The 27,219-nt window shown below is 39.0% G+C and overlaps 1 protein-coding gene across 3 annotated transcripts in view; it reads left to right on the forward strand.

Moving 5' to 3' along the window:
• Positions 1–27,219, forward strand: part of fbxo38 (F-box protein 38) — a 61,708-nt gene that overhangs the window by 12,722 nt on the left and 21,767 nt on the right. For all 3 annotated transcript variants that reach the window (XM_088344159.1, XM_088344160.1, XM_088344161.1), the window contains exons 6-18: positions 237–402; positions 560–835; positions 1,932–2,025; positions 2,207–2,337; positions 9,821–9,991; positions 10,085–10,227; positions 12,085–12,304; positions 15,513–15,662; positions 17,883–18,041; positions 18,139–18,741; positions 21,150–21,250; positions 22,763–22,865; positions 22,981–23,147. In XM_088344159.1, coding sequence (XP_088200285.1) covers positions 237–402; positions 560–835; positions 1,932–2,025; positions 2,207–2,337; positions 9,821–9,991; positions 10,085–10,227; positions 12,085–12,304; positions 15,513–15,662; positions 17,883–18,041; positions 18,139–18,741; positions 21,150–21,250; positions 22,763–22,865; positions 22,981–23,147 — 2,484 coding nt within the window. The remainder of the gene's footprint in view (positions 1–236; positions 403–559; positions 836–1,931; positions 2,026–2,206; positions 2,338–9,820; positions 9,992–10,084; positions 10,228–12,084; positions 12,305–15,512; positions 15,663–17,882; positions 18,042–18,138; positions 18,742–21,149; positions 21,251–22,762; positions 22,866–22,980; positions 23,148–27,219) is intronic.

The following is a 27,219-nucleotide window of genomic DNA, read 5'->3' on the forward strand; positions in this document are numbered from 1 at the left end:
GTTAAGCTTTGACCTGTAATCGTAATCCATTTTTTCTTTACGGGGGAGTTCTTAATTTTGCGATTTGATGTTTTTTGCAACAACCCTGCATCATAAAGTTATATCAAGGTTTCACCTGAGTGATGAGTAGTGCTTTAGTTACCTTAGGAGAATGCTTCCCTAAGATTCGGGAAAAGTTGTGTTCTAAATTTGAAATGCAACACAAAGTACAAATGTCCTATCCACCTGTATTGCAGGGTGTCGAGACTTCTCACCTTGAGCTCGTGGAAGCCATCTGGAACTACATGCCACAGGTTCACATACTTGGGAAGTTCCGCAATCGAAACGGGGCTTTCCCAATTCCTGCTGAGAATAAACTGATCATCCCTATTACTGCAAAGATACAGACGCTTCATCTTGTGGGTGAGTATAGTTGTCTACAATGTTTTGGGAAAACAGGCTAACAAAAGGCAGAAACATTTGTGTATGACGCTAAAACTCCACCAAACTCTATTAATCCTGGTATGTCTTCCTTTTCATTGCTGCATTGGCGTATTTATAGAATATTATGTTATTCTAGGTGTAAATGTCCCAGAGATCCCTTGTGTTTCCATGCTGCGTCACCTATACCTAAAGTGGGTCCGTCTCACCAAACCTCAGCCATTTAAAGAGTTCCTCTGTGTGAGCCTGAGATCCTTTGTCATGCGGAACTGTGCAGGTCCCACAAACTCGCTTAAGTACGTTCCCCTGGTTACTGGTTTAGCTTCAGCTCAAAATCTTGAGCAGCTGGAGTTGGTGAGAGTTCCCTTCCTTGGTGGACTCATCCAACATGTTGTGGAAGATAGCTGGAGATCAGGTTAGTAAAAAGTATGTCCAAACCCTGTGATAGAATGATATGTATGTCAATACTGTAATTTCGTTATATTGATTGATTAATTTCTTTTTCTTATAATGGAATTGATTGTATTGCTGTCAGAACTGTACTACATTCTCAGTTTATTCAAATGTGTTATATCAGTGCAGTCATATGAGAAAATCAAAAGTATTAAGAACTAATCTCAGTATGATCTTGTATTGGACGTTGTTGTACATGTAGTCGTTAATCAGTATAAATATATATTCAATGTTCCCTTGGCTTCACATTTCGCAGATTCTCTAAATTGTAGATTTTTATAAAAGGGTTTTAGGTGGGGTTGGTAATTGTCTAGCAAAAACATGAAAATAATGGGTTGTAGATGCAAGGCACCATCAATTTAAAAATATGCGATGGAGTAATAAACCTGCTCTTGAAAATCTCATATAATGTTTTAATCTTTTTTTCAACACATTTTAAGTACTGCACCTCTTGGAAGTAATATTTTTTAAGTCTTGCAAGTTTTTGGTAGTAAAGTAACAGTGTTGTGTGGTTAATAATTACATAGTAGTTGCCAAAAACAACAAAACGAAGGCAATAAATAAAAAAAGGTAATGGATTTCACACAGTTGGGTTTCGAATATAATTTGCTTGATAAAAAGGAAACCCAAAATTAGGATTGCATGATATTTGTTTTTTCTACCAATAAGGGCTTTAGCGGTCTCTCAAAGCAGTGCACTTGAAGCAAATTTATGGTAGCGATGATTTGTAAAGGATTTAGTAACATTACAATATTTACAGTACATTTTGTGTATGTTTCGTACGGAAAGTTAACAAATTGTGTCACCATTACAACACTTCTTTGCGTACTTGGGCTGCAGAAAGTTGTCAATCCTAATTAGATCACACACAAGAGTGTGATAAAAAAGATTTATGTTATTTCTGTTATTTATGAATAAAATAAACAGGGTATTGCAGTTTAGTGTACACCTATTTGTATGGTAATGTTTTGACTCCAACAGAAGGAATACTAATTGTGTTTGTGTTGTGACACTTAAACCACTTTAACAACAAAGCTAAGTCTGAAGTGTCATTGCAGGTGGATTTCGCAATCTCCACACCATTGTTTTTGGATCCTGTAAAAATGCCCTGGAAGTGGACTTGGGTTATCTTGTCATCACTGCTGCTCGCAGGTCCGCATTCATCACCTAGAAGAATAAACATTGGGCAATACATATTTTCAACTTTATCTTTTGAGCAGTCAAAATGAGTCTGTGATAAGTATCAGAATACGTCTCTGAAACAAAAAAGGGCATTTTCTGGTTTAGGAAGTCTTCTACTTAACACAGCATTTCCATCATTGTGTTTAAACAGGCTTCATGAGCTACGTATCCAGCCATCCCTTACAAAAGATGGAGTGTTTGCAGCTCTCAAGATGGCTGAACTAGAGTTTCCTCAGTTTGATACCCTTCATCTTGGATATGTGGACGAGTTCCTGCTCCAATGTTAGTTCAAGCTTTCTCTTTTGATATCCATCCTGTAACATGTTATGTAGATAGAATTTAATTTTCTTGTATCAGCATGTTGATGTAGTGCTTTGGAGGTTTTTTTTTTTAATCTTGCTTTTTTTCCTGTGCTTGCGTGGGTTTTCTTTGGATATTCTGTGTTCCTCCCAGCTATCTTAATTTAAGACTCAAAGTACAGTAGTTATTTATTTATGTATTATTTATTTTTATTATTTACTATTTTATTTGAATTTTAATAATTTTTATTACCGTATTTTCCACACTATAGGGCGCACCGGGTTATAGGGCGCACCCCCAAAAAATAGTTTTTGGTCCTATATCCTCCATAGATAAGGCGCACCGGATTATAAGGCGCTACAATGGGAACGTCGACAAAAGTCAGATGATTCAGTCAAACTGATTACCCCCTTAACATTCCCAAAGCTTGCAAAGAAGCAAATACGTGTCGTAGACACGTGCGGATGCGGTGTCCGTACGATGTCACTTAAGTGTGTCATTTCAAATATCATTCGGAAGGTTAAAGTCTTGGAATTCAAGAAATGCCAACCATTCCTTACTTTCTATTTTCTTTTTCGCTCGCAACTTTACTGTGCATTTGACAATAAACACTTCGAATTAAGTTTTATTCACTCAACTCATCACAGCAACATCAAGATCGTTCTAAAACAAGATACCGGGAAAATATAAAGCCGCATGACTCACCTAAGTTCTTACGTTCAATAATGATACGCAATCATGGTCTTCTTACAACCGTGAGTGTAGTAAATCCAGGAGATTAAAATGTTTACAAATACAGACTAATGAAACATGTTTCTTTATGGCGTACTTTAGCAAGCTTGCTATTCAGTCATCTTTTTCGGCAAATTGCAGGGTGTGTTTTGGCCCTCTAGCGTATCCGAGGCTCCGAATAACTTCAGCCAATAGCGATCGAGAGGGATGTGAATAAGTATACTTTTGTCAGGGTGGATGGTGGTGAGATGGTGGACAGAGCACTGATGGATTATGTAGTGGTTAGGAAATGGATGTTAAATAGATGGTTGGCGTTACATGTTTACAGAGGTGAAATGAGTGGTATGTCTGATCATTTTTATGTGGAAGGAAAACTGAGAATAGATGGATCGTGGAGGGCTAGTTATAGGAAGTGTGAGAGAAGAGGTGAAAATGGAGAGTTTAAAGAGAGTATAGGGGAGTATGAGCAGATTAGTAGAAGAGAAGTGGAGTGTGGAGATGGAAGTGGTTTAAAGAGGCAGTGTTGAGGAGTGCGAAAGAAGTGTGTAGAATAAGAAAGGTTGGTCAAGGTAGTAGGAAAGGAAGTGAATGGTGGAATTATGAGGTCTCAGAGGCTGTGACAGAGAAGAGACGTGCCTTTGAGGAGTGGCTGCAAGATAAGAGTGGTGATGCGTATGAAAAGTAAAAAGTGGAAAAAAAGGTTGGTAAAAGTGGTATTGGAAGCAGCGAAAAGAAAAGCAAATGATAAATGGTGTCGAAAAATAGGAGTGAACTTTAAAGAAAGAAGAAAAGTGTTCTGGAAAGAAGTGAAAAGAGTAAGAAAGAGTGAGTCTGGAAAGGAAGAGAGAGAGTGAAAGATACAAACGGTAGATTGCTGTTTAGTGATAGTGCAGTCAGGACTAGATGGGTAGACGATTTTGAGGAGTTGCTGAATTTGGAGGATGGGTGAGACATGAGAGTTTAAGCGATTGGTGGTAGGGGAGAATGCCTGTGTTGGGTGATTTAATGTGAAGCCTGTGGAAACATGGGAGGTGCAAGAGGCAGTGAAATAAATTAAAGTGGGAAAGGCGCCTGGGTTTGATGGTTGTACTGCTGAATTCTTGAAGAAATGTGGCATGGCTATGATTGACTGGTCAGTACACTTATTGAGTCTATGTTTTTTAAGTTGTGTGGTGTCTGTTGATTAGTGTAGCCATTGTATAAGGGCAAAAATGATAAGTATGAATGTAGCAATTCGAGAGGTATCAGTTTGTTGTCTGTCTTGATTAAGAGGGTGGGATTAAGAACAGACGAGGTGGTAATGGTCGAGCAAGAGTGGTTTTAGGAAAGGAAGACGATGTGTGGATCAGGTGTTTGCAGTAAGACAGGTGTGTGAGAATTATTCTGGAAAACGGTAAATATGTGTGTTTGGCTTTCATGGACTTGGAAAAGGTGTATGGCAGAGTCAATAGAGAGGTGTTGTGGCAGGTGATGGTAATGTATGGAGTGGGTGGAAAGTTGTTGGAAGCATTGAAGAGTTTTTATGTGAATAGCAGAGCATGCGTAAGAGTGTGGAGTGAGACAAGTGAGTGGTTCCCTGTGTTGACTGTTGTGAGACAGGGTTGTGTGATGTCACCATGGCTGTTTAATGTGTACATGGATGGTGTGGTGAGAGAGGTGAATGCAAGAGTATTTGGCAGAGGTGTAGAGATGATGGATAACAGTGGAACGGTGTGGCAGGTAAGTCAGTTGTTGTTTGCAGATGACACAGTGCTTGTGGCTGATTCTGACGAAAAATTGACAAGATCGGTAATGGACTTTGGAAGAGTGTGTGATCAGTGTAAGTCATGTGTGAATGGTGGCAAGAGTAAGATGATGTTCACGTGATGGAGTGGGCATGGCGTTGGAAATCAGGTTGAATGGACAGGTGCTGGAAGAAGTTGAAATCTTTCGGTACTTGGGTTGTGATGTGGCTGCAGTTGGTGGGATGGAGTGAGGTCTTGCACAGAGCTAATCAAGGAACCAAGGTTTTAGGTGCTCTGAGAAGAGTGATGAGAAACAAGAGTACAAGTATGGATGTTAAGAGAGGACTGTATGAGAGTGTGATTGTGCCGACTGTGTTGTATGAAGCGTTTGATGAGTATGTTGTGAGTGACAAGATTGGATAGATTGAGAAATGAAATTGTGAGAGACAGAACTGGAGTAGTAGTGGAACTGAGCAAGAGTGTGGATAAGAGAGTACCGTATTTTCCGCACTATAAGGCGCACCGGGTTATAGGGCGCACCCCGAAAAAATAGTTTTTGGTCCTATTTTTGACATATATAAGACGCACCGGATTATAAGGCGCTACAATGGGAACGTGGACAAAACAGTCAGATAGTTCAGTCCAACTTATTACCCCCTTAACATTCCGAAAGCTTGCAAAGACGCAAATACGTGTCGAGAACGCGTGCGAATGCGGTGTCCGTAAGATGTCACTCAAGTGCATCGTTCCATCATTCGGAAGGTTAAAGTCTTGGGATTCAAGAAATGATAACCATTCCTTCGTATCTATTTTCTTTTTCGCTCGCAACTTTACTGTGCATATGACAATAAACACTTGGAATTGAGTTTAATTTAAAAATAGACACTCCATTCCATCCATTATCTGCACCGCTTATCACAGAAACATCGAGTTCAGTCCGAAACAAGACAATATAAAACCGGGAATAGCTCACCGAAGTCATTGTGTTCATAATAATGTGCAGGCAATGTCCTCTTATATCCGTGAGGGTAGTAAATCCAGGGGAATACAATATTTACAAATACAGAATAGAAAAAAATGCTTTCTCTATGCCATCGGCCACATGCTATACGCATTCATCTTTTTCGGCCAATTGCAGGCTTTGTTTCGCTGTTTAAGCCAATGGCAGCCTGTACATTATAAAAAGGATCCACCTCTTGACCTCCGAATAACTTTAGCCAATAGTGATCGATTCAACTGATGATTGACACATCTTTTTCGGCCAATTGCAGGCTTTGTTTGCCGTTTGAGCCAATGGCAGTCTGTAAATGATAAGAAGGATCCGCCTCTTGACCTCCGAATAACTTTAGCCAATAGTGATCGATTCAACTGATGATTGACACATTGGTTAGCCAATGAAACGCCGGTAAATAAATCCCACCATCCACTGCGTACTACTTGGCGTTCGGGGGAAAATCGAGTCGGCGGCTGCAAGTTAGTTGGAAAACTTAATGTTGATCCATAAATAAGGCGCATTGTATTATAAGGCGCATGGTCAGCTTTTGAAAAAAATAAAGGCTTTTAGGTGCGCCTTATAGTGCGGAAAATACGGTACTCGGTTGGTTTTGATACTTGGAGAGGATGGATGAGGGGGGATGTATAAGTTCATTGATATATATCCTTTATCATTCGTCCACCATCTATTTTTAGTCAATTCATGGTATATATCAAAGCCAACAGGCGGAGACACTTGCTCACAGTCAAGGAACTGGGTCAAGGTCCTAGCCAAAGGTTCAAGATCGGTGCTATTGCATCGTTCCCGGTGGTACTGCAATACTGGGCCGTTACGTGGAGTGAATCGAGCAAGCTACTTAACATTTGATGCAGACCTGCAGAGTCGGGGTACCCGTTGAAAGTAATCCAAGGAAAAAAAGTGTATATTTCCAGAGGTAAGGGTGTGAAAATTATATATCCACTATTGTCTCCTGCGTTCACAAACACTCACCTTTACCCGTCCCCAGTTCCCATCAATCCGCGTTAGCTCCGCCCCTTCTTTCTTATTCGCTCGTGAAAATCAGCATAAGTGTCTCAAATAAATACAAATAAATACATTACAAAAATATACCGTTGCAAATACATATTATACATGGTTACACATATTTATAAAGAAATAAAATAACTTTCATCCCAAACCGTGTCTTTTAAAGGTACTAACACGCTACTATGAACACGCATGCAACGTATCAAACGTATCTGTTATAAAGGCACACCGTAATAGTTAAATTCACGGTTCACCGTCCTCTTCCTCTCTATAACTGTCGCTATGAAAGGCGTCTCTTCGCCATCTGAAAGAACCTTTGTCATATAGACAGTTTATGCATAATCTAAGGAGTTGAAGTCCTCCTCGTCATAAGCGGCCGTTAGAAAAATTTCATAAATTGGCCGCAGGGCTGAACATTTGGGAAAAAAGTAGCGGGTTATAGTCCGGAATTTACGGTAATATTTGGTCATGTTGGAATTAAAGAAGCAAAAACAACCCGAAGAGCCGTTTAGGACCCGAAAGAGCCGGTTCCTTTTAGTGAACCGAGAAGCCGGTTCTCGACAAACTCTACTGACTTTACTTTTCAACTTTGTTCGACATTGACTTCAAAATACCGCATTTAGGACACAATGTCAGGGGAACCCGTGTATTTTTACCTTCATGCACTGTAACTTTGACTTAAGTCGCTTGTCAATTAGTAATTTTGAGCCCTCATTTTTGTGCGCTGGCTAGATTTTCTTGTGCGCTGAGAATATGCGAGCAGTGCGCAATTGCGCACGCCGCAGCTTAGAGGGAACACTAATGAGGAGCGAATGTTGAAGAGGATCCACAAAGCAGAAGTAAATGGAAGGGGACCAAGAGGAAGGCCGCGATTGACGTGGATGGATGGTGTTATGAGTGCACTGCAAGAAAGAGGTCGAAATATAGTGGAAGTTAGAGCTCTTGTTGGTGATAGGAATAGGTGGAGAGGTGTTGTGAAAGGATAGTGGCATGTTTGGATGCGTTCTAAGGGATGGGCAAGGCACCTGTATGATGTGGCAGGGGTAAACCAGTAAAAGCTATCAGGCCCTGCTGTTGAACAGAAGGTGTGTTGTGTCACCCTGACCCAAGTGACATGGCTGCTTTAGTGTGCCCCGTTTCATCTGGAGGGACGAAAGTATGACCAACATGGGTCCCGAGGGGCCTAACTTGTTAGGGTGTTTGGTTATTTGGGTTTGCCATGGTCACATTTTTTGTGTGTGTTTTTCTACTTTTTCCTTTGTTTTTGTGTGTGTTTGTCTTGCTGTCGATCACCCCTCTTGAGGGATATGAGCAGGGTAGATAGATATAGATACATACTTTAATCAGTATTCAGGAAAATGTCTAACCTGGTGTACAAAGATACTGTAAACAACACTGTACTCAGTAGAGTTCAGAAGCCCATACAGTTCCAACAACACAGTTCACATCCTTAATTATGCTCACTGGCTGAAGGAGGAGTCACGACCAAGTTGTTTTACTCCATACTACATTAAAAAAAATCAATATATCATAACGAGAAAGATAAGTGCTTGAAATTGTTCAAAGGCATAGTGTCAGCTGATGAAAAACTATAGCTAACTGACTATGGGGTCTTTCTTCTGGGCCGATAACTATGACGTCATATTTGCTGTTGTGCATCCTTAATATATATTTTTTATATATTGCTAAAGCTTTCCCACGCATCAAATTTTATTCAACACTGCACGGATTCTTTGCTTGGAGTAGCAAGGCAGCCTATTTCCTTGGTATGCCTCATTTTTACATCCATAAGCATTGAGCTGATAGGCCCACAAAGTTAATTTTGTCATCTCGTCCATCGGACATTCTCCCAAAAGATTTGCAATATAGGAACATAAGGCATGGTGAAATCTAGTTTCAGTTTTTTATAGATAATTTACTTTGTGGATTATTTATGAATTATTCTTTACCTCCCTTGGTCATCTTCAATTTTTCAAACTAACACTGATGGTCTAATCTGATCCCGATGCATCTCAGCCTTGTACTCACTTTGAATGTATTTTGTAACTGTTCTTTTCATTTGTTTTAACTAATTAACCCTCACTCTTAATTGTCATTTAAAGAATACATTTTCCTAAACGACTTTAAAGTGTTGTATTTCACTCCATATTTTTGCAATGGATAGCTGTAAGAGGAGGATTTTCCAAGCTCATTTAACCTCTTGTGGTAAGAGCAGTTGGTTTGCTTCTTGAGTTCAACAATTGTGTCCAGTATGGGGTATTTGCTGTGTTCCACGATTTGGGCTTCAGCAGCTTGATTTGCTCTTACTAGCTTTATCTGCTAGTTGCTCTTGCTTGATATTCTTGTGGTTCTTGACAAGAGTTCTTCACTAACTCCAGCTCATTGATTTTCTTGCACGCTCAAGTCAAAATAATTGGCTAGTACTCATTGGTAGCCTTGTAAAATGTGTTCTGCCCGAGACACCGTAAAGTGCGGCAGGTCTTTTATTCTAATCTTTCACCACTAAAAAAAGCACAACATTTCATGCACCCTGTTTTAAATTCAAATATACACAATTTCTTCTTTCATCTGAGAAAATGTTCCCCTTCACTTCCTCTAAAAAAAGTGTTAATTATGATAGTCTATTCCAACCATGCTTCTAGATTCTGATCACCCTTTTAATCTATAGACGTCTTAATTGTATGTTTAAGAACAACTTTGGTAAAGGATACACCATAGTCCTATGGTCAAATGTGTTTTAAAGGGATATCATTAATTGTTGTCCAGTATTTTTTCACCAGTGTGTTGCTCATAAATTAATCGTTAAACTTTCCTTCAAGAGCAGTGTCCAATTTTTGGCTTTTTGTTTATTTTGGACCTAAAAACTTCAATTTGTCATTACTTTTATCAGTTTTAGTAATTCGATAATCACTGTGGGTTTTTGTTTCATTCCCATAGATGTGGCAACTACAGTATATTTTTTTCAAGTACTTTGTGTTTTCAAATGTAGGTAAGATGAGTCATTCAGACCTGGTGAAATATGGTCTGGCTGATGTAGTAGAGAATCCAGGCATCATAACTGATCTTGGCATCAAAGTGGTGAATGAGGTTTTCAGCAACATTAAATATCTGCTTATTTACAACTGCCCACACCTCCATAACCCTCACCATTGGATTACAGGTATATTTTCTCGGAAACATTTCTAATACTATGATATGTACCGTCTCAGTTCCTTCGCTCAATGAAAAGCTCTCCTTGATTTTTAATCATCAGAAGAGTCCAGATGGAACCGACTTGTGGATCTCACACTGGTTCGCTGTCATGCCATCAAACTGGAATCCTTCAGCCACTTTATTGAAGCCCTGCCCAGTTTAGAATTCATATGTCTGGACCAAATGTTCCGAGAACCACCAAAGGTAATCAATCAACATCAGTATACATCATTACATTAGTATACAACATAAGTACATTAGTTAGCCATGGTCAAACAATCTACCTGCTTAATTAGTCAATTCGCAGTTTTGGACTTTCAATAGGCGTGCAACAAACTTTCCCAGTACATTGTCAAGAAATGTTTTCCAGAATAGAATAGGAATGTACAAGGATATACCTTGTAGTGTTCTATTGTTTTCACTGCTTTTCGAAATTGTATTGTCGATATTTTGAGAGAATAGCCCTACTTCTGAGACGCCATTAGAAATTTCACATTTTTTAACAATGAATGCTACTTAACTGCTGTAAATCTGATATCAAGAAGCTTCTTATTACTAACTACTCATTTTGGAGTTAATTAACCTGCAACTGAACTTGCCAAAAACCTGAAACTCAACTTGGTCAAAACATGCATTCGCATTTCATAATGACTAGCCATAATAGATATTTCATCATTTCAGACAAAATATTTTGTGGGACCAAAAAATGTAAATCCTCTGCTACTAATCGAGAATGCTATTTACAACCAATTGATTATCAAAGAATGATTAACTATTTTATGGTTGTTATATAGCTTGGATGCCATTTGAATTAATAATTCTTTGAATCCCCAGAATCGTAGCTTTTTAAAATTAAATATTCACCTTTTTTGTTTGTTTCATAATAGAGAAACAATGATCTTTGCATTATATTAAGCCAAATACTTCCCTGATGTAGTTACAGGGTTCGTACGGGTGCTTGAAATCCTTAAGATGCATGAATTTTAGTAATGTGGTTTTGAGGATTGAAAAGTGTTTAAATTTTGGGTCAAGTGCTTGTCAATGCTTGAAATTATTGCTACATTTCAAACCTATACAGGGAGAGATTTGTTTCAAAAATATTTACACACGTACTAATCAGATCCACAAATATATTGTTATTTTACTCAAGATCCAAAAATCATGTGTTTTGATTAATTCGCACGCAAGATTAAACATTGCATATGTAAATTGCAGATATATTTGTGGATCTGCAAAATACATGATTCACACCAGATATCTTCCTTTAATATTACTGGAGAAATTTAAAAATTGGCTTTGAAAGTCCTTACAAAATGCTTGAATTTGGCAGTGAAAATGGTGTATGAACCCCAATGGGTACCAGCATTTTTTTTAATCAAAATTAATATATGTTTTCATTTCAAAATTCGTTAATCGTCAGCCCAAATGTGTGGGTGCTATTTTTTGCTTCACACTTACCCATACACACACACACACGTGACTTTGTAGGGTAAATAAGTGTGTATTGGTAAGTGTAAAGCACATTGTAAAGAGCTTTGGGAGGTTTTCAGTGACTTCTAAAGCGCTATATGAATGCAGTCAATTAACCATTTAAATGATGCGACGATGGTTTTACCCCACTGATATGTCACAACACCTGTCCCAATTCCAACCCCTAATGCCGAGTGCCAAGCAGGTAGGCAATGGTTACCAATGTTACAAGTCCCAGGTATGACTCGACCGAGTGGTGAACCAGCGACCTGCCATTGTCGAGGCGGGGGCCCTACCCCAAGGCTCCCGAGCTGGTAATTGACAGATCAATCAATTATCAAAAAACTTATTGCACCCCTGCTAAATTACAACTGACTTTGATTAGTAATTAAAAAAAATATTTTTATGACTTTTTTTCCCCTGCAATTGTCCCCTGTACACTGCACATATTAGGGTTGGGTTGACTCAGAACCTCTCCGACTCTTGAGGATGAGCGTTAGAAAAATGAATGAATGAATGAATGTGAACCTTTTGCCTCATTGATTAAATGCTCTTGCATTGCTTATGTTTATTGTTTCTGGTGTCGATCAGGGCTGTGCACGTGTGGGCCTCAGTGCAGGAACGGGTATTGGTGTGTCATCTGCTCTGGTTAGCAACCAAAACTCTAACAATGACAACAACAATAACAACAATCACCACCACCACAACAACAATGAAGCCAATTTGCCACCGCCTCCGCCTCCTCTGCCGCACCCTCCTCCTCCTCCGCCACCTCCACCTGCTTACAATATTCAAAGACAGCAAAACAATGGTAGGTGCCATCAGCATTCAAGTATGTTCAGCAGCAGAAAAAAATACCACAAATTCCGGACTGCATGATGCAACTCTTTTGCTACATTGTAAACACTGTGGCTTTAAATACAATGTGTCTTATTCAATTTTTTATTTTTGTGTGGCACCAGCGGGAAAAACAGAGAGCTGTCTGTTTCCACAGCGCATGTGCTCTAAATACAAAATAACATTTTGAGGTCGGGAAAGAATGACGATGCCTTTTGAGTTAAATTAGTCTATTTTTAGCTACCATTATCAATGTAAAACAAAATTAGGCAGCAACTAGCGACTATTCAACAATTTGTTGAATCATCGGATAATGATTTTTTTTCATAAATCTATTGGCATCAACATTTCTCACTTTTCAGAAACCGTGTTTGAAATCAATCTTCATTTATATATATATATATATATATATATATATATATATATATATATACAGTGGGACCTCGGTTATCGCGGTTAATGGGGACCAAAACCACCTGCGATAAGTAAAATTCCGTGAAGTAGCTACGACCCTTCAAAAAGAAAAAAAAAGAGAAAAAATATATATATATATATATATATATATATATATATATATATATATATATTTTTTTTTTTTAATTATTATTTTTTAGACCCGGTTAATGGGGACCAAAACCACCCGCTAAAAGTGAAAATCTGCCAAGTAGCGACGCCACTTGAAAAAAAAAAAAAAAAGATCTCATCTCATTATCTGCACCTTTTATCCTTATTAGGATTGCGGGGGGCTGGAGCCCATCCCAGCCATCCCCGGATAGTGGGTAGGGGACACCCTGAACTGGTTGCCAGCCAATCGCAGCTGCAAATCACATTAGTTCTCGCAGCTAAAACTGCGTTCTTCATCGACGCACGAGCCGAGTGATCCACCGCTAAGAGTCGTACAGCTGGGCGGTTTTACGTCCGCCCGGGACGATCGGAGACAGGGCTTTTACATGCGCCACACCGCGGGTGCCGTTCAATCGCTCCCGGGAGCGAGCCCCTAACCCGCGGCGCGGGTACTTTCGGGCGCGATATGCATGACACCGACACAGTTACGGGGGTCGCGCGGACGGCCGCCTGTCGTCGCGCCGCGCTACTCGGAGTGCACTGGTTGTTTTGCTGCCAAAGGCTTCAACACCAAGTTCCCTATGCAGTCCGCGCTTGTTGTGCGCTGTGCCTAAAATGGGGACCAGAATTTGTTCATTTTTATGGCTGTTTAGGCCTGCTTCTTAAAATAAAGTTTACCTTATACAAAGACAAAATGTAGTTTTTTCCTTAAACTTGAGCATGCGGCTTTTAATTAGGTGCTCTCTGTCCTCCGGAATGTATGATTTACAACAGGGGTCGGGACAGTTTTTGACCCAAAGAGCCATAAAAGAAAAATAAATAAAAAAGAATGGAGCGAGAGAGAGAGAAGCTAATTCTTTGGCACATTTAATTTCACCATGTGACGTTTGATGATTTGATCAAATTTGTGAATTACTAATAATCCCAGAGCCTGTGACCCATATCATTATAAATATACCACTTAAAATTGGTCATCTTCCCACAGTTACTAGAGTGTTGAGGCTCATTTTGACTGTCATTTTTGTCCTAAATAATGGTTTCAAAACAAGGTGCAAGCAAGGTTCTTTTAAAAAAAAGTCACAAAATACTGCAATCGTGGACACCGACGTGTTTACCTGCAGTGCAGATGGCGCTGGGCAAAGGAGAAAGAGTGTGTGCCGCTGTGTATAGCTTTGCTCATTCCTACCGCTCACCAAATCAAATTACTCTACGTCCTTGGCAAGAACTTCTGGGTTAAATGTTTTTTTGGGGTTAAAGCTGGTTCTGTCATACCATGTCCTAACTATGAACCTTGATTGTCTGAGTTTCCATACAAAGGATTAGCGTAAATTCCGGACTATAAGCCGCTACTTTTTTCCCAAACGTTCAACCCTGCGGCTTATTCAGTGATGCGGCCAATTTATGTAATTTTTCTAACAGCCGCCAGCAGCGCTCGAGTTTAAGGCACATGACGCACCTTACAAGCTATACGTAATCGAGCAGTCCGATAAAGGAGGAAACAGAGCTACTGCACGCAAACTTAACCTTGCGAGCGTGTTGCTAGCGTGTTTTTGAATAAGGGAGCGTGGGACATAGCCTGTAAGACAAAGTCTCTTCTCCATACATAAGGAGCTCAACTTGGATGAAGTCAGTTGTAGGGAGGAAGATGAGAATGTTTTACCGTGATATCTATATGAACAGTGTATTTATTTTAACAGGCACTTTAACCGTATTGCGAGCGTCTTGTTAGTAGCGTTTTGCCACCCTTCACAGGCACGGTTTGGGATGAAAGTTATAATATTATTATTAAAGCTTTGAAAACTCTCTCGGTGTACCGTCTTTCTTTGTAAATATGTGTAACCATGTATAATATGTATTTGCAACTGTATATTTTTGTAATGTATTTATTTGTATTTATTTTGGACACTTATTCTGATAAGTCTTGCACTGACCAATTAAAAAGAAGGGGCGTAACAGACGTGGGGGATGACGGGAAGTAGGGACCGGTAAAGGTGAGTGTGTGTGGACACGGCAGACAAAGGTGGATATATATTTTCCCCACCCTTACCTTTGGAAATATACACTTTTTTTCTTTGGATTACTTTTAACGGGACCTGGACTGTGCAGGTCTGCATCAAATTCTAACTACCGGTATAATTTTCCGTTCATTTTGCCAGCTGTGGTTTTTTTAACTGTGCACTTTATGTTCAGTAAAAATCGCGGGACTCAAAGTAGGGTTTGGGTTAATTTTGTGATTGTGTTACATGTTTTAATGTGGGCGCATGCGGCTTATATACAGGTGCGGCTTGTGTAAGTACAAAAGCGGTCATCCTCTTAAGATGTGGTGGGTGCGGCTTATAATCAGGTGCGCTCTATAGTCCGGATTTTACGGTAGTTAGAGATTTACAGCCACTATTGGGTCTGACTAGAAACTGTAGTGAAAATTGTGTTCTAAACATACTGGACCATACCCCATATCCTTTAAGACCCTAACCATAACCCTAAGAAGCAGTAAATTGAAGTACTGAACAGGTTGTATTTTATCTCCAAGCCATTTGTACTCATGAAGATAGCTGTAAATGCTGACCCTTGGTTTACAAGCTCAACAATGACGATTTACTTGATTGTCATTACTACAGGAGAGGTTAACGGGATCGAGGATGAGCAGGTGAACATGCAGGAAGAGGCTGAAATGGAAATGAAAGAGGTTGTCCATTGTGGGGAGGATGCTGAGTTGACTCATCCTGCAGGTTCATTGCACCCTCCTGATGGTGATGAAGAGCAAGCAGGTTTCAGTGTGCCCTTTTTTGTTTGTTCTTTTAAAATTAGGCATTACTGTCTATCAAATAATTGATTTGGGTTTAATTCCCTTTGTTTTTTTGCATTGTGATGAGTTTATTCTGTTTTTCATATTGGACACACTCATAATAAACTGATATGGAGTTTTCAAGGCCAAAAGAAACAAAGAATATTTGTTAGAAATTCAAATTAAACTTCAATGGCTTTCTGATACCCTTTACAGTAAAGAAACTAGGATTTCAACACAACTAACATGACTTATCTTTTACTGTAACCAAAGACTGCAGGAAATAAAATTAAGCCTAGCAGCAAATCCTATAAAGTACATAAAAATATAATAGCTCCCTGAAACCTTTACAGTAAATTAGAATTTCAACACAAATAACATGACTAATCTTTTACTTATACCAAAAACTAACAGTACAGGAAATATAATTGGGCTTAGCAGCAACTTGTATAAGACTTGAATAGCTCCCTGATATTTTTCCACAATGAGTAGATGGCTAGAAATAAAGATGTCAATAAAGCCAACATTATTTAAATGTACCTAAAACAAAAAGTGGATCAAAATTTCTACGGAGCTCGCGAATTGAAAAGTGTGGGCGCTCCTGTTTTAGAGCCAGATTGACAAACTGATGTAATGGTAACAGCTAATTCCTTCCACTTTCACTTTCTAAATCACAAACACACGCGCTTGATTGACGATCTCTTGTTATGATAAGAGCTAATATATCAGTCTCCACCTGAACTAGTCTCCCTAAAACCAGTTAACTACAGTTTTTACGCTATTGTTTAATCACACTCACGGTTTTCTACCACAGACCTATCAACATTATCAGTTTTCTTGTTTCACAGGTATGTCTGGATCTAGGATTTAGCAGTTAGTAATTTCATGCTCGCTCCTGCGTATATTTTTGTTAATGTAAAATGAAAATGGTGAGAGTAAGCGAAGAACTGTTTCAAGTACTGTCTAAACCAGGGGTCTCCAACCTGTTTTAAGCCGAGAGTTACTTTTTGTTACCATTTAGCGCAAATGGCACCCACTTTGATATGCATTTCTCTAAAAACAACATATCATGATATTATTATGTTGTTACTGTGTTATTACTATGTTTTCTTTCAACCACGAAAAAAAATATTTTCACTAGAAAATCACAATGACCCAGCACTGATGAGCTAGTTTCAGAACAGGTCTGCGGGCACCTCAGCTGTACTTAGGAGGCACTCTGGTTACCCAGACCCAAAAAACAAAAAAGCGCACCTCAGAAATTATTTTAGTTCAGTTGTTCTTATAACTTTCCTGTGTCCTCCTGCAGGAAATGTCCCCCCAAGCAGGAGCGTGCATACGTCACTTGTGCGCTTGCACTAAAACGACTACGTATATCGTTTTTTTGGGGGGGAATGTAATAGAACAGTAAATCCCTTAAGAGCAAGTTGAAAACATTTACTTTGGAACAATGACACCTCTTGCGACATATTCTGAACGTGTCGTGATGGTAAAGTACCACGCTTTACTGTTTTATTACATTCCCCAAAAATGAAATGCAAATTTTAGTGACGTTTGCGGAGAACTTCCTGTTTAGTGTGAAAAGACCATGTAAAAGGATATACCGAGTAATAATGTGTTAAAATTTTATAAATCTAAATCTCACCCGAGTATAAGTCGCACCCCCGGCCGAACTATGAAAAAAAACTGAAACCTATAGTCCGAGAAATACGGTAACAATAATGATAATAAACCTAAATCAACTATGTTATCATTAGACCACTATGGATCTAGATGACATAAGAAAAGGCATTTGATTTTATCTTGTCATCACACTATTTTTACACGCAATATCATTCTGTCCCGTGTTTTTTTCTTGAAGGTGCACAAAATTTGTCAATCGTTATACAGCATTGTTTAGGCTAAACTCGTTCCCATAATGCTACATTACATTATTGGAAAGTGTTTAGCCAAAACAACGTTGTACAACTGACAGTGAGTAAAGATAGTGTGACAATGTGATAAAACCACTGCCTTTTGCTTCGACATCTACAATCCTAGCGAGCTTGTGTCTAGGATCGGCGCTCTTACCGCCACGATCCAGGTTCCATTCCCGCTGCATCCAATGCTGTGCAAATGAGGTCAGCAACCTGGTGGTTGCCAACCACTGGACTAAACTATAAACTTATCTACTGGCCTATATCACTTGTTATGCATTTCCCAGGTCCCAGTGGTTTGGTTCAGCAATGTAGACCACCTGCTGCCATTCCAAAGCAATCGCTAGTCCTGTCTGACTCAGACAGCGAGGAGGAAGAAGAGGGTCTAGTTTCAAGACTAACTCCAGCAACCTCTTTTTCGCAGCAACCTATTTCCTGCACAGAAGGTGTATCCACAATACAGATTGCTCACCGTACATTGTTGCAGCTACACATTTGAAAATAAAAACAAACCATAATCTTAATGTGTCATTTGGCTTCCAGGTAAAGGAAAGACTCCTTTACGGCGGACCAAGAACATGCCTACTTCAGCGTCAGTTTTGGAGAATTGTGTAAAACTTCCTGCATTGGACGGCCGTTGTGAAAAAAGCTGTCAAGTGACAAGTGAACAGATCAAGGCAGACATGAAGGCTGCCTCAGAGAGCAGTCGTAGAACATGTAAAGCAGTTAGCACAGATACAAGGGAGGTCTCAGAGAGGCCAGCGCAATGCGTTGGTATCAGCGGGGCAGCAAGAAGAACAGCGAACCAATGTGTGGGCATGATGGACCCTGGGGAAGCCCCTGGCCATGACAGAGTGGATGCCACAAGGGACAGGACTAATGGGAACACAGAAAATCAATCTGGGACACATGCTGGTGACAGAGGCACAAGGCGAACCTCTGGTACTGGTGCATCACATTTGGAATACCGAGAATCTGTTGAAAACATGACTACTGGGCATCCAGCTGGTCAGAGGCATAGACGAACACCTGTTGAGCAGCGATTAGATTGTAAGAGAATAATGGACAGTGTTGAATCCATTCCTAGGCGACCTTTGACCAGGTCTTGCACCCGGACGTCTTCTGAATCTTTAATGCCCGAGACAGGTAATTATAACAATACCTGAAAAAGGTCTAGCCTCTGGATCAGTGGTCCGCAACTTTCTGTATCAGGGACTGGTTTCATATTCTTGCGGTCCAGCCCACTAATAACATTAACAATATTAACAATAATCGTATTATGCCTTAATCCCTTGTGTAAACACTAGGCTTCTAGGGATCCAGATGACATAGAAAATGGTATTATATTTTATCTCTGTATCACCCATTTTATAATCACGGTACCACGATTTACAGGTTCTTGAAATCCTTGAAAATACTTCAATTTTAACATTGTGTTTTTTCAAGGATTGAAAAGTGCTTGAATTTTAGGTGAAGTGCTTGTAAATGCTTGAAATTGCTGCCAACAATTATGCCCCTCAAAATGACCCCGATACTGCTCTCTGATGGCTTCGCTTTGTCATTGCATTTTTTTCCCTCGTGATTAACAGCAGCTGATGTAATTTGTATGGCATTGTCCTGTGACATGTCATCACCACCTATAGGTCACGCTCAAGATAGGTGCATGCTACACTTAAACAGGACACTATGAAATATGTGTTAGTAAAAGAATTATGGATACATTTTGGGCTATTCTAAAAATGAAGGAAGCGTTTCCCAGTGGTTATTTGTAATGGGCAGAACTTCCTGCAACTGAAAATGGAAAATGTATGCTACATATTACATTCATTCAGTCATTTTGTCCAACACCTATATGGGAAGAGATTTCTATCAATAATATTTACACACGTATTGTTTAAATCCACAAATATATTTGCAATTTACCCAAGATCTAAAATCATTTGTCTTGACGGCACACCCAAAATTAAAAATCGCATATGTGGATTGCAGATATAATTGTAGATCTGCTTGAGACATGATTCGCAAAGGGTTTGTCTTTTAACGGTACTTGAGAAATTGAAAAATTGCCTTGGAAAGTCCTTAAAAAGTGCTTGCCCATGAAAAATGTATGCAAACCCAGGTTGTCCGACTAGGCACCCTGAGTAAAAACAGTGTAATCATGAGATAAAATATAATGCCCAATGGTTAGGAATGGACACTCCTACCACCACTATCTGGGTTCGATTCCCGTTTAAGTCAATGCTGAGCAAACGTGGTCAGCGGTAATTGTGGACTGATCAATCATTGCTGGAATACAGTCATCGTCAGTATGTCATAAAAGTGAGTACATATTTCTGCAAAGATTTTTTTTTTATTATGTTTAATTGAACCACACCGAAGAAACATCACTTTGACACAATGAAAGATATTCTGTGGAAAGCGTGTATAGCTTTGTAAATATATTTATCTCATCAAAAAACTAAAACTATAGCCATTAGTAGCTAAACCCCTGGTAACAAAAGTGAGTACACCTTAAAGTAAAAGTTCCTGAAGTTCAATATTTTGTGTGGCTACCATGATTTTGCAGAACCACCTTGATCCTCCTGGCCATGGATTTCACCAGAGCCTCACAAATTGACAAAGGAATGCTCTTCCACTCTTCCATGACAACATGACAGAGTTGGAGTATATTTGAGAGCTTGTGCTTCTCCACCTTCCGCTTGAGGATGTCCCAAAGATGTTCTATTGGGTTTAGAACTGAAGACATGCTTGGCCAGTCTATCCCCTTTACCCTTAGCCCCTTTAAAAAAAGCCTTGGCCTTCTTAGAGGTGTATTTGGCATCATTGTCAGGCTGGAACATTGCTCTGCGACCCAGTTTCTGGAGAGAGGGGATCATTCCTTGCTCAAGTAAAAAGAGTACACAGCACATGTTTTCATCTATGAAATGCAACTCCCAACTCCAGTTGCACTCATGCAGCCCCAAAACATGACATTCCCAACACCATGCTTGACTTTAGGCATGACACACATGTTTGTACTCCTTATCTGGTTGCCGCCAAACATGCTTCACACCCTTTTTGAGCTAAATAAATTAATATTTGTCTCATCAGACCAGAAGATATCTTTCCAGGAAGCCATGGCCTTTGTTAACAGACTTCTTTTCATTGTGTCAAAGCGATTTCTTTTTCAATGACGTTCTAATAAAAAATATAATGAAATCTCTGCAGAAATGTGAGGTGTGTACTCACTTTTGTGACGTACGGTACTATCATAAAACCCCATATATAAAGAACATCTAAACTCTGGGTTTATTTTTTAGGTTAAAAAAAATGTGCATACACAAATAAATACAGTATAAGCAAAAAGGATTTACCCACGTTTTTTTCTTCTTTTTTTTTCTGTGTAGCCCGGTAGCAAACAGTCCACGCCCTGGTACCGATCCACGTCCCGCTGGTTCCTGACCATTTACCTAGATCCCCTTAGTTCAGGCTTTTTTGTGATTAGAAACAAAATCATGTTGTGGAGGGCAATGATACTTTGTTTTTGTTAACATTGTTTTATTCATGTTTGATAGCTCTTCCAAGAATTAAGCCTTGGGTATCAACAAGGAGGAAAAGAATGGTTGACAAGTCAACCAGTACCTCAGACCCAGTGACAGAAGATGACCATATACAGGTAAAAAAAAAAGGACCTTACATAAGAATCCGATATAATATTTTATATATATATATATATATATATATATATATATAAAGCTTAGAGCGGGGAAGGGCAACCTTTTTGATAAGCAGGCATTGGGTTAAAAAAATTGGCCAGGGGAGCCTGGAGACACATCCAATTTTTCTCATTTATGAATGAATATACATTCAGATATACTCATGTTATTTTCCTTTTTATTTGTTTTGAAATAGATAAGTTCCATCAAATTGGCTTTTGAAACTCTTAAGGATGACTTATTTTATTATATAGATAGATACTTTATTCATATCCGTAGGGAAATTTACACTTCCAGCAGTCTCCTTTGTTGTTTATTAACAGATTAACAGGATGCCTCGGGGTGCTTTGTTGTAGTTTGGCCACAGGGGAGTGGATGACGTCACACGCTAGTCCAAAAGTAACGTTGTCCCCCTACCAGATGGAAATCTTTGTGCCTAGGGATACACCACCTCGTGTTAGCAAGTACACCTCTTCTCCGCTTCCCGCAGGCTTTTGTGTCTGTCTAACAGCGCTGAAGCTCGACGTTAGCGTCCGGGAAGCTAGACGTGAGCCACGTTTCCGTAAAACACAGCAAACTGCACTCCCTGTGCGCTTTGATGTTTTTCACCAGCACAGCCAGTTCGTCGGTCCTATTTGGTAGAGTTCACATTTACCATGATTATGGACGGTACCGAAGACTTATAACGCCGCTAGCCGCTTAGACAGCTCCGGCTCTCCATCCAAGATAGGGCCCCCTCATCACGCCGGCACGAGAATTCTTCAGGGCAAGGAGTTGATTCCTCGAATAAACACATTTTTGTGCGTTAAAACCCATAACGATAGGATAGAAAGTAATCCAAAGTGTAGTTGTCAAACGGGACGAAAAACACCAAAGATAGAAGCAGACACTTAAAACAATAAATCACAAAAAGTGCGAAATAACCTGGAGCTGCTGGAAAGGCTGCCGCTTGCGGCGGCGCCGCTTTGATCTGAAACCAGTTAAAACATCTTAAGATGAGCAAAATTTTCTGCCACTGACAGATTTTTTTTCAGATAAACTTAGGTTTTTTTCAAAAGTATTTATCAAGTGACGTGAGCATTTTTGTTTTAAACCTGAAGTATTTCATGTTGAACCACTTGGTATCACATTTGACACAGGTTTTGAATTTGAGCTTAGTGAAGCCTGATTTTATATAAATGGTTGTAATAGCAATGTGTTTAGCTTATTTTAGTATGTAGCCTCTGGGACGCACATCATTTCAAAATTTGTATTTTGATTTTTTTTTTTCTTTTAACTTGAAAGCCTTCCTAGTCAGCTATTATTTTTAATACATTCACAGAGTTGGGAGGGTTACTTTAAAAATGTAATTTGATAGTTACCAGCTATTTGTTGAACAAAATTAGGGCTTTTTCTTGGGCTTAAGATCTTACCTCAGCTTAGGCATTAACTACAAGCCAGTTACCTTCCAAAAAAATGTGTTGTTTTATGAGGTGTTGAATCTGAAGAGCAAAAACCTTGTGGGCATCACTCTGACCAACTGCGGAATCACTGACCTGGTTCTTAAAGACTGCCCCAAGATGATGTTCATTCATGGTAGTGCACACACATCTGCATTAGTTTTCATTTGACCTCAACACTAGTTTGACTTGCAACAAATGTATGTTCTTTTCTCACAACCAACCCACCGCCAACCCCAAATTGGTGGAAGCCACTCGATGTCGAGTATTGAAGCAGATGCATGTGGAGAGTGCGCCTATCGTCAACAGGTTCGACTATGCACAATGTAAGAAGCTCAACATGGAACAGGTCCTGGATCAGATTCTTCGAATGCCGCCTGAGCGCAACCGCATCATTTACATGCGTCCTATGCACCTGGTAGGTACATGCATACATGTAGGCAGTGTTCATTTTACCTCTGAGTGCAAGTGATGGGTCCCGGGGACTCGCATGCTCAAAAATCTATGGGTCCCAACAGAGATCTATGGGTCCCCAAAATTTAGTGTGCTCCATGCCCTTACAAACTGTCCCTTACAAAATGCAAAAAAATCTGTTTTTTTTTTCAAGCATGTTTTTTTATGTAGTTTAACATGTTATATTGTACATGTGTTTCCTTATATCATATATATTGTTAATGAACATTTTGCTGCGAGACACTGAAAAACTCGACATGAATGAGGTTTATTATAAAAAAATGTTCAAAAATGAAGTCGCTTGGACGTTCACTGTAGAAGGAAAAAATACATGCAAATATAATTAAGTAGAATAATACATTTTCTTATTCAAATTATTAATTCATTTTTTTGCATTGAATTATTGTTGGTAATATACTGATTAAAAGGGATCACCACAAACCTGTCTTTTTTCATTTTCTCCTTTTATACTTCCTTTTTTTCTTAACTTCTTTATACAACATAATCATTTGTAATATAATGCATCAAAGCAAGTGACCGTTTGAGAGCCGGCTCTTTAATGAATTGAGCCAAAAAAGCCGGTTCTATAAAAAGAGACAGACTTTCACTACACAACTCGAACTCGAGATCGGCGTGCAGACGAAAACTTGTACCACGAGACCAAAAAGACAATGGCGGATCTGCCTGACGAAAAGTTTGGAGTGCGGTAAATCTTTGTTAAAAAATGATAATGACAATTTCGTGTCAAAAAAGCTGCGTCCCGGGGATGCACTTTGATTTGTCTCGATGGGTTAGGGTTAGGGTCCCCAGCAAAAATAAATCTAGGATGCAGGGACGCGGGCAAACGAGAACACTGTGTGGTACAGAAAACAGTTGACAAGTCGCTTGAAATCTCTGAAAATTCTTGAATTTCAATGTTGTGTTTTGAAGGTCAGGAAATGCTTGAATTTTGGGTAAAGTGCTCGGAAATACTTGAAGTTGTTGCCATTGCCATATTACTTGGCAGTCTGACTTAGAAGACCACGCAATTGTTGAAGACATTTTCTTCAAAAGTGCATAAAAATGACGCCAACATGCCAGCTCTGGATACTTGTTACTATGGCGTTGTCTTGCGAAGCGTCACTCCCCCCTACTGGTCTCACCCAAGAGGACAGCTCTATTTAGAAAACCTTTTGGATCGCTTACTGAGAAGAGCCTCTTTCGGCTCCCAAACTGCTGCTCAGTTTATTTGTTATGATATATTATCAATATCATGAGACAATTATGTAATAATTATTAATGGCATATGTTATGCAGGTGATTAATGAAAAACACATGAAATATAAATGAGAATTTTCACAGATCTACAAAAAAACTATTCTAAAATACAAAACAATTTTAGCTTTTTACACACTGAACAGATATAAAGTATAACAACAACAAAAATCCTGAAGATGCAAAACAATAAAATCTGAATTACAAATATTAACTCTTCAGTGCTAGAAAAAAATATGATAAAATGCAAAACAACTATTTACAATTCTGTTTTAAGCAATTTAGACACAGATCCCATGTGTCTAAATTCTGTATCCAAATTACTCTTCGGAGCAATCAATATCAATAAAATGAGTCCAAATTTGGCCGATTTTTCTGTTTTTATACATACAGTACTTTCTTTGTTTTATGTCTTCTGCATTGAACAAAGTTATTACTCAACACCTATAGAGCCTTTCCGTATTTGTAAACAAGTGTGACGTAGCCAAGCTGCGCATGTTGAAGCAGGATGGCAGAATTCATGTCAGCTTATAGCAGCCCATTGACACAAAAAATAGCATCAAGTATGTTCTAGCAGCAAGATAGCGACTTTATTTTAGATTTCAAAGACAACAAAAAAAAGTTATTTTGAAAGTGCTGGATTTCTTCCTTTGAAGGTTCGGGAAGAATTGAAAAATTGGCCATGAAAGTGTTTGAATAGTGCTTGAATTTGAAAAAGGTGTACAAGCCTTGAATTAACCTGTCCTGTTTTCACTGTTTTTGTAAATCGGCCAAGTTCAGTCAAAATGTTTGCTTTGGTACGTTAAAGGCATTCTTTGTTCATTTCATGAAAACAATAATGATCACAACTTTTGGGCTTTTTATTAGGTTTACAACTTTGAACTTAGCTAGCGACCAAAACTCGATATGAATATAACGTGGGGGGAATAATGCTCAAAGGTATTCCCAATATATATTTTTTCAATTAGCCACTGAAGTTTTAGGATTCCTCCTCACAATTTTAAAAATATGTTGCTAAATATTCTACAAGCTGGGGCACTCGAGAAATTTAGTCTTAGAATGGACCCATCTGGCTTGATTACTGTAGAGCTGTGACATATTTGAAGGAACACTGCACTTTCAAAATGTAAAATTCCATTAACACAACATTTCACAGCGATTGTAATGAACAGAAATTGCATAATCCTCATTTCTGCTTGAAGGTATGCAACTGTGGCTTTTCATATGTTTTTCATTGTGTGAGTCACAGTTCCACATAACCGCCTGTTTTTTTTAGGGCGGCAGTAGCTCAGGAGGTAGAGCGATCGTTTTAGGATTAAGGGATCCCAGTTCGAATCCCGGCTTGTCCGTGTTACATGCCGAAGTGTCCTTGGGTAAGACACTGAACCCCCAATACCCCCAATAAGCATGGCTGCACAGATCACGGCCGCTATTGGGAAATGTGAAGCACAATGTAAAGCGCTTTGGAAAGTCATTGACTTGAAAAGCGCTATATAAATGCAGATCATTTCATTGTGTTTCGTTTGCTCCTGGTCAGATTCCCATAAAGTGTTTTTTGATCGGCAAGCCTGGCGTTGGCGCTGGTTTTCAGGGTATGTACAGGTGCTTGAAATCTTTCAAAGTGCTTAATTTTGATGTTGTGTTTTCATGGATGAAAATGCTTTAATTTTGGGTAAGGTGTTTGTAAATAATTGAAATTGTTCTACACAAGTCTGCAGACGTAGCTTTCTGGTTGCTCGGCTTTGCTTTTTTTATTCCTAATGATTAACTGCAGCTGGCATGAGTTTGTACGGCATAGTCCTTTGAAGCGTCATGACCCTTTACAGGTTGGGCAAAATAGGACAGTTGGAGTCTACACGTAAACAGGGCACTATAAAATGTGCAGGCACGAAAATCTCTCACCTTAAGGACAAATTCACCAAATTGAAGTCAAAAAGGGTGACTTAGGTAAATTGTATCCAGTACTTGTGGATCTGAAAAGTGCTTTGAGGTGGGTGGGTATGTTGAGATATCCCAGAGTGAATCTAGAATTTCAAGTGATGCATTTAAATTAAAATCAATGTAGTTCGTACAGGCAGTACTGTATTTTGTTTGTATGGAACGAGCATAACAGTTTCTCATTTTCACACTATTTTTAATCATGGTACCAGACACAATGTGAAAAATTGGAAAAAACAAATAGTCGTCCTGAAACATATAAAGGCAAAAAAGTACAAAGTAAAAGATACTCCTTAGGGTATCTGATTATGAATCAGACTTTGGAGGACATAAAATAAATCTATTGTAAATTTTATGTTGGTATTGTTCAAAGATGTCAATAAATTATTTGAATCATGGCTGCATGTATTTAACCGCGTTTGTCACTTTTGATGCTTAGTTTGAGCCGAAAAAAAAGGTCAGACAAAAAAGATTTTAATAAAAAATGAGGGTTCACGTTTACACAAATAAATACTGTAATTCCTCCACACACTTCTCACCTTTCTACGTCTTTGCCTATTTTCATGTCTGAATGGATTATGTATTGATTGTAGACATTTATTTTGGGCCATTCCAAAAATCGGAGTGGTAAATTGTAATGGGAAGAACTTTGTGTAACTGAAAAACTATATACTTTTTATTTTTTTACCTAACACCTATATGGGAAGAGATTTGTCAAAAAACAAATACATTTGCGATTTGATAAATGCAGACACTAGCTTAAAAAAATAGCACATGTAAATTGCGTATATATTTTCGTCGCTCTGTACAGTATTCACCCCAGATTATTTTTTAATGGTACAGGA

Source organism: Urocampus carinirostris, chromosome 9 (genome assembly GCF_059441175.1).
Source record: "Urocampus carinirostris isolate Australia breed hairy pipefish chromosome 9, RoL_Ucar_1.0, whole genome shotgun sequence".
NCBI classification, from domain to species: Eukaryota; Metazoa; Chordata; class Actinopteri; order Syngnathiformes; family Syngnathidae; genus Urocampus; species Urocampus carinirostris.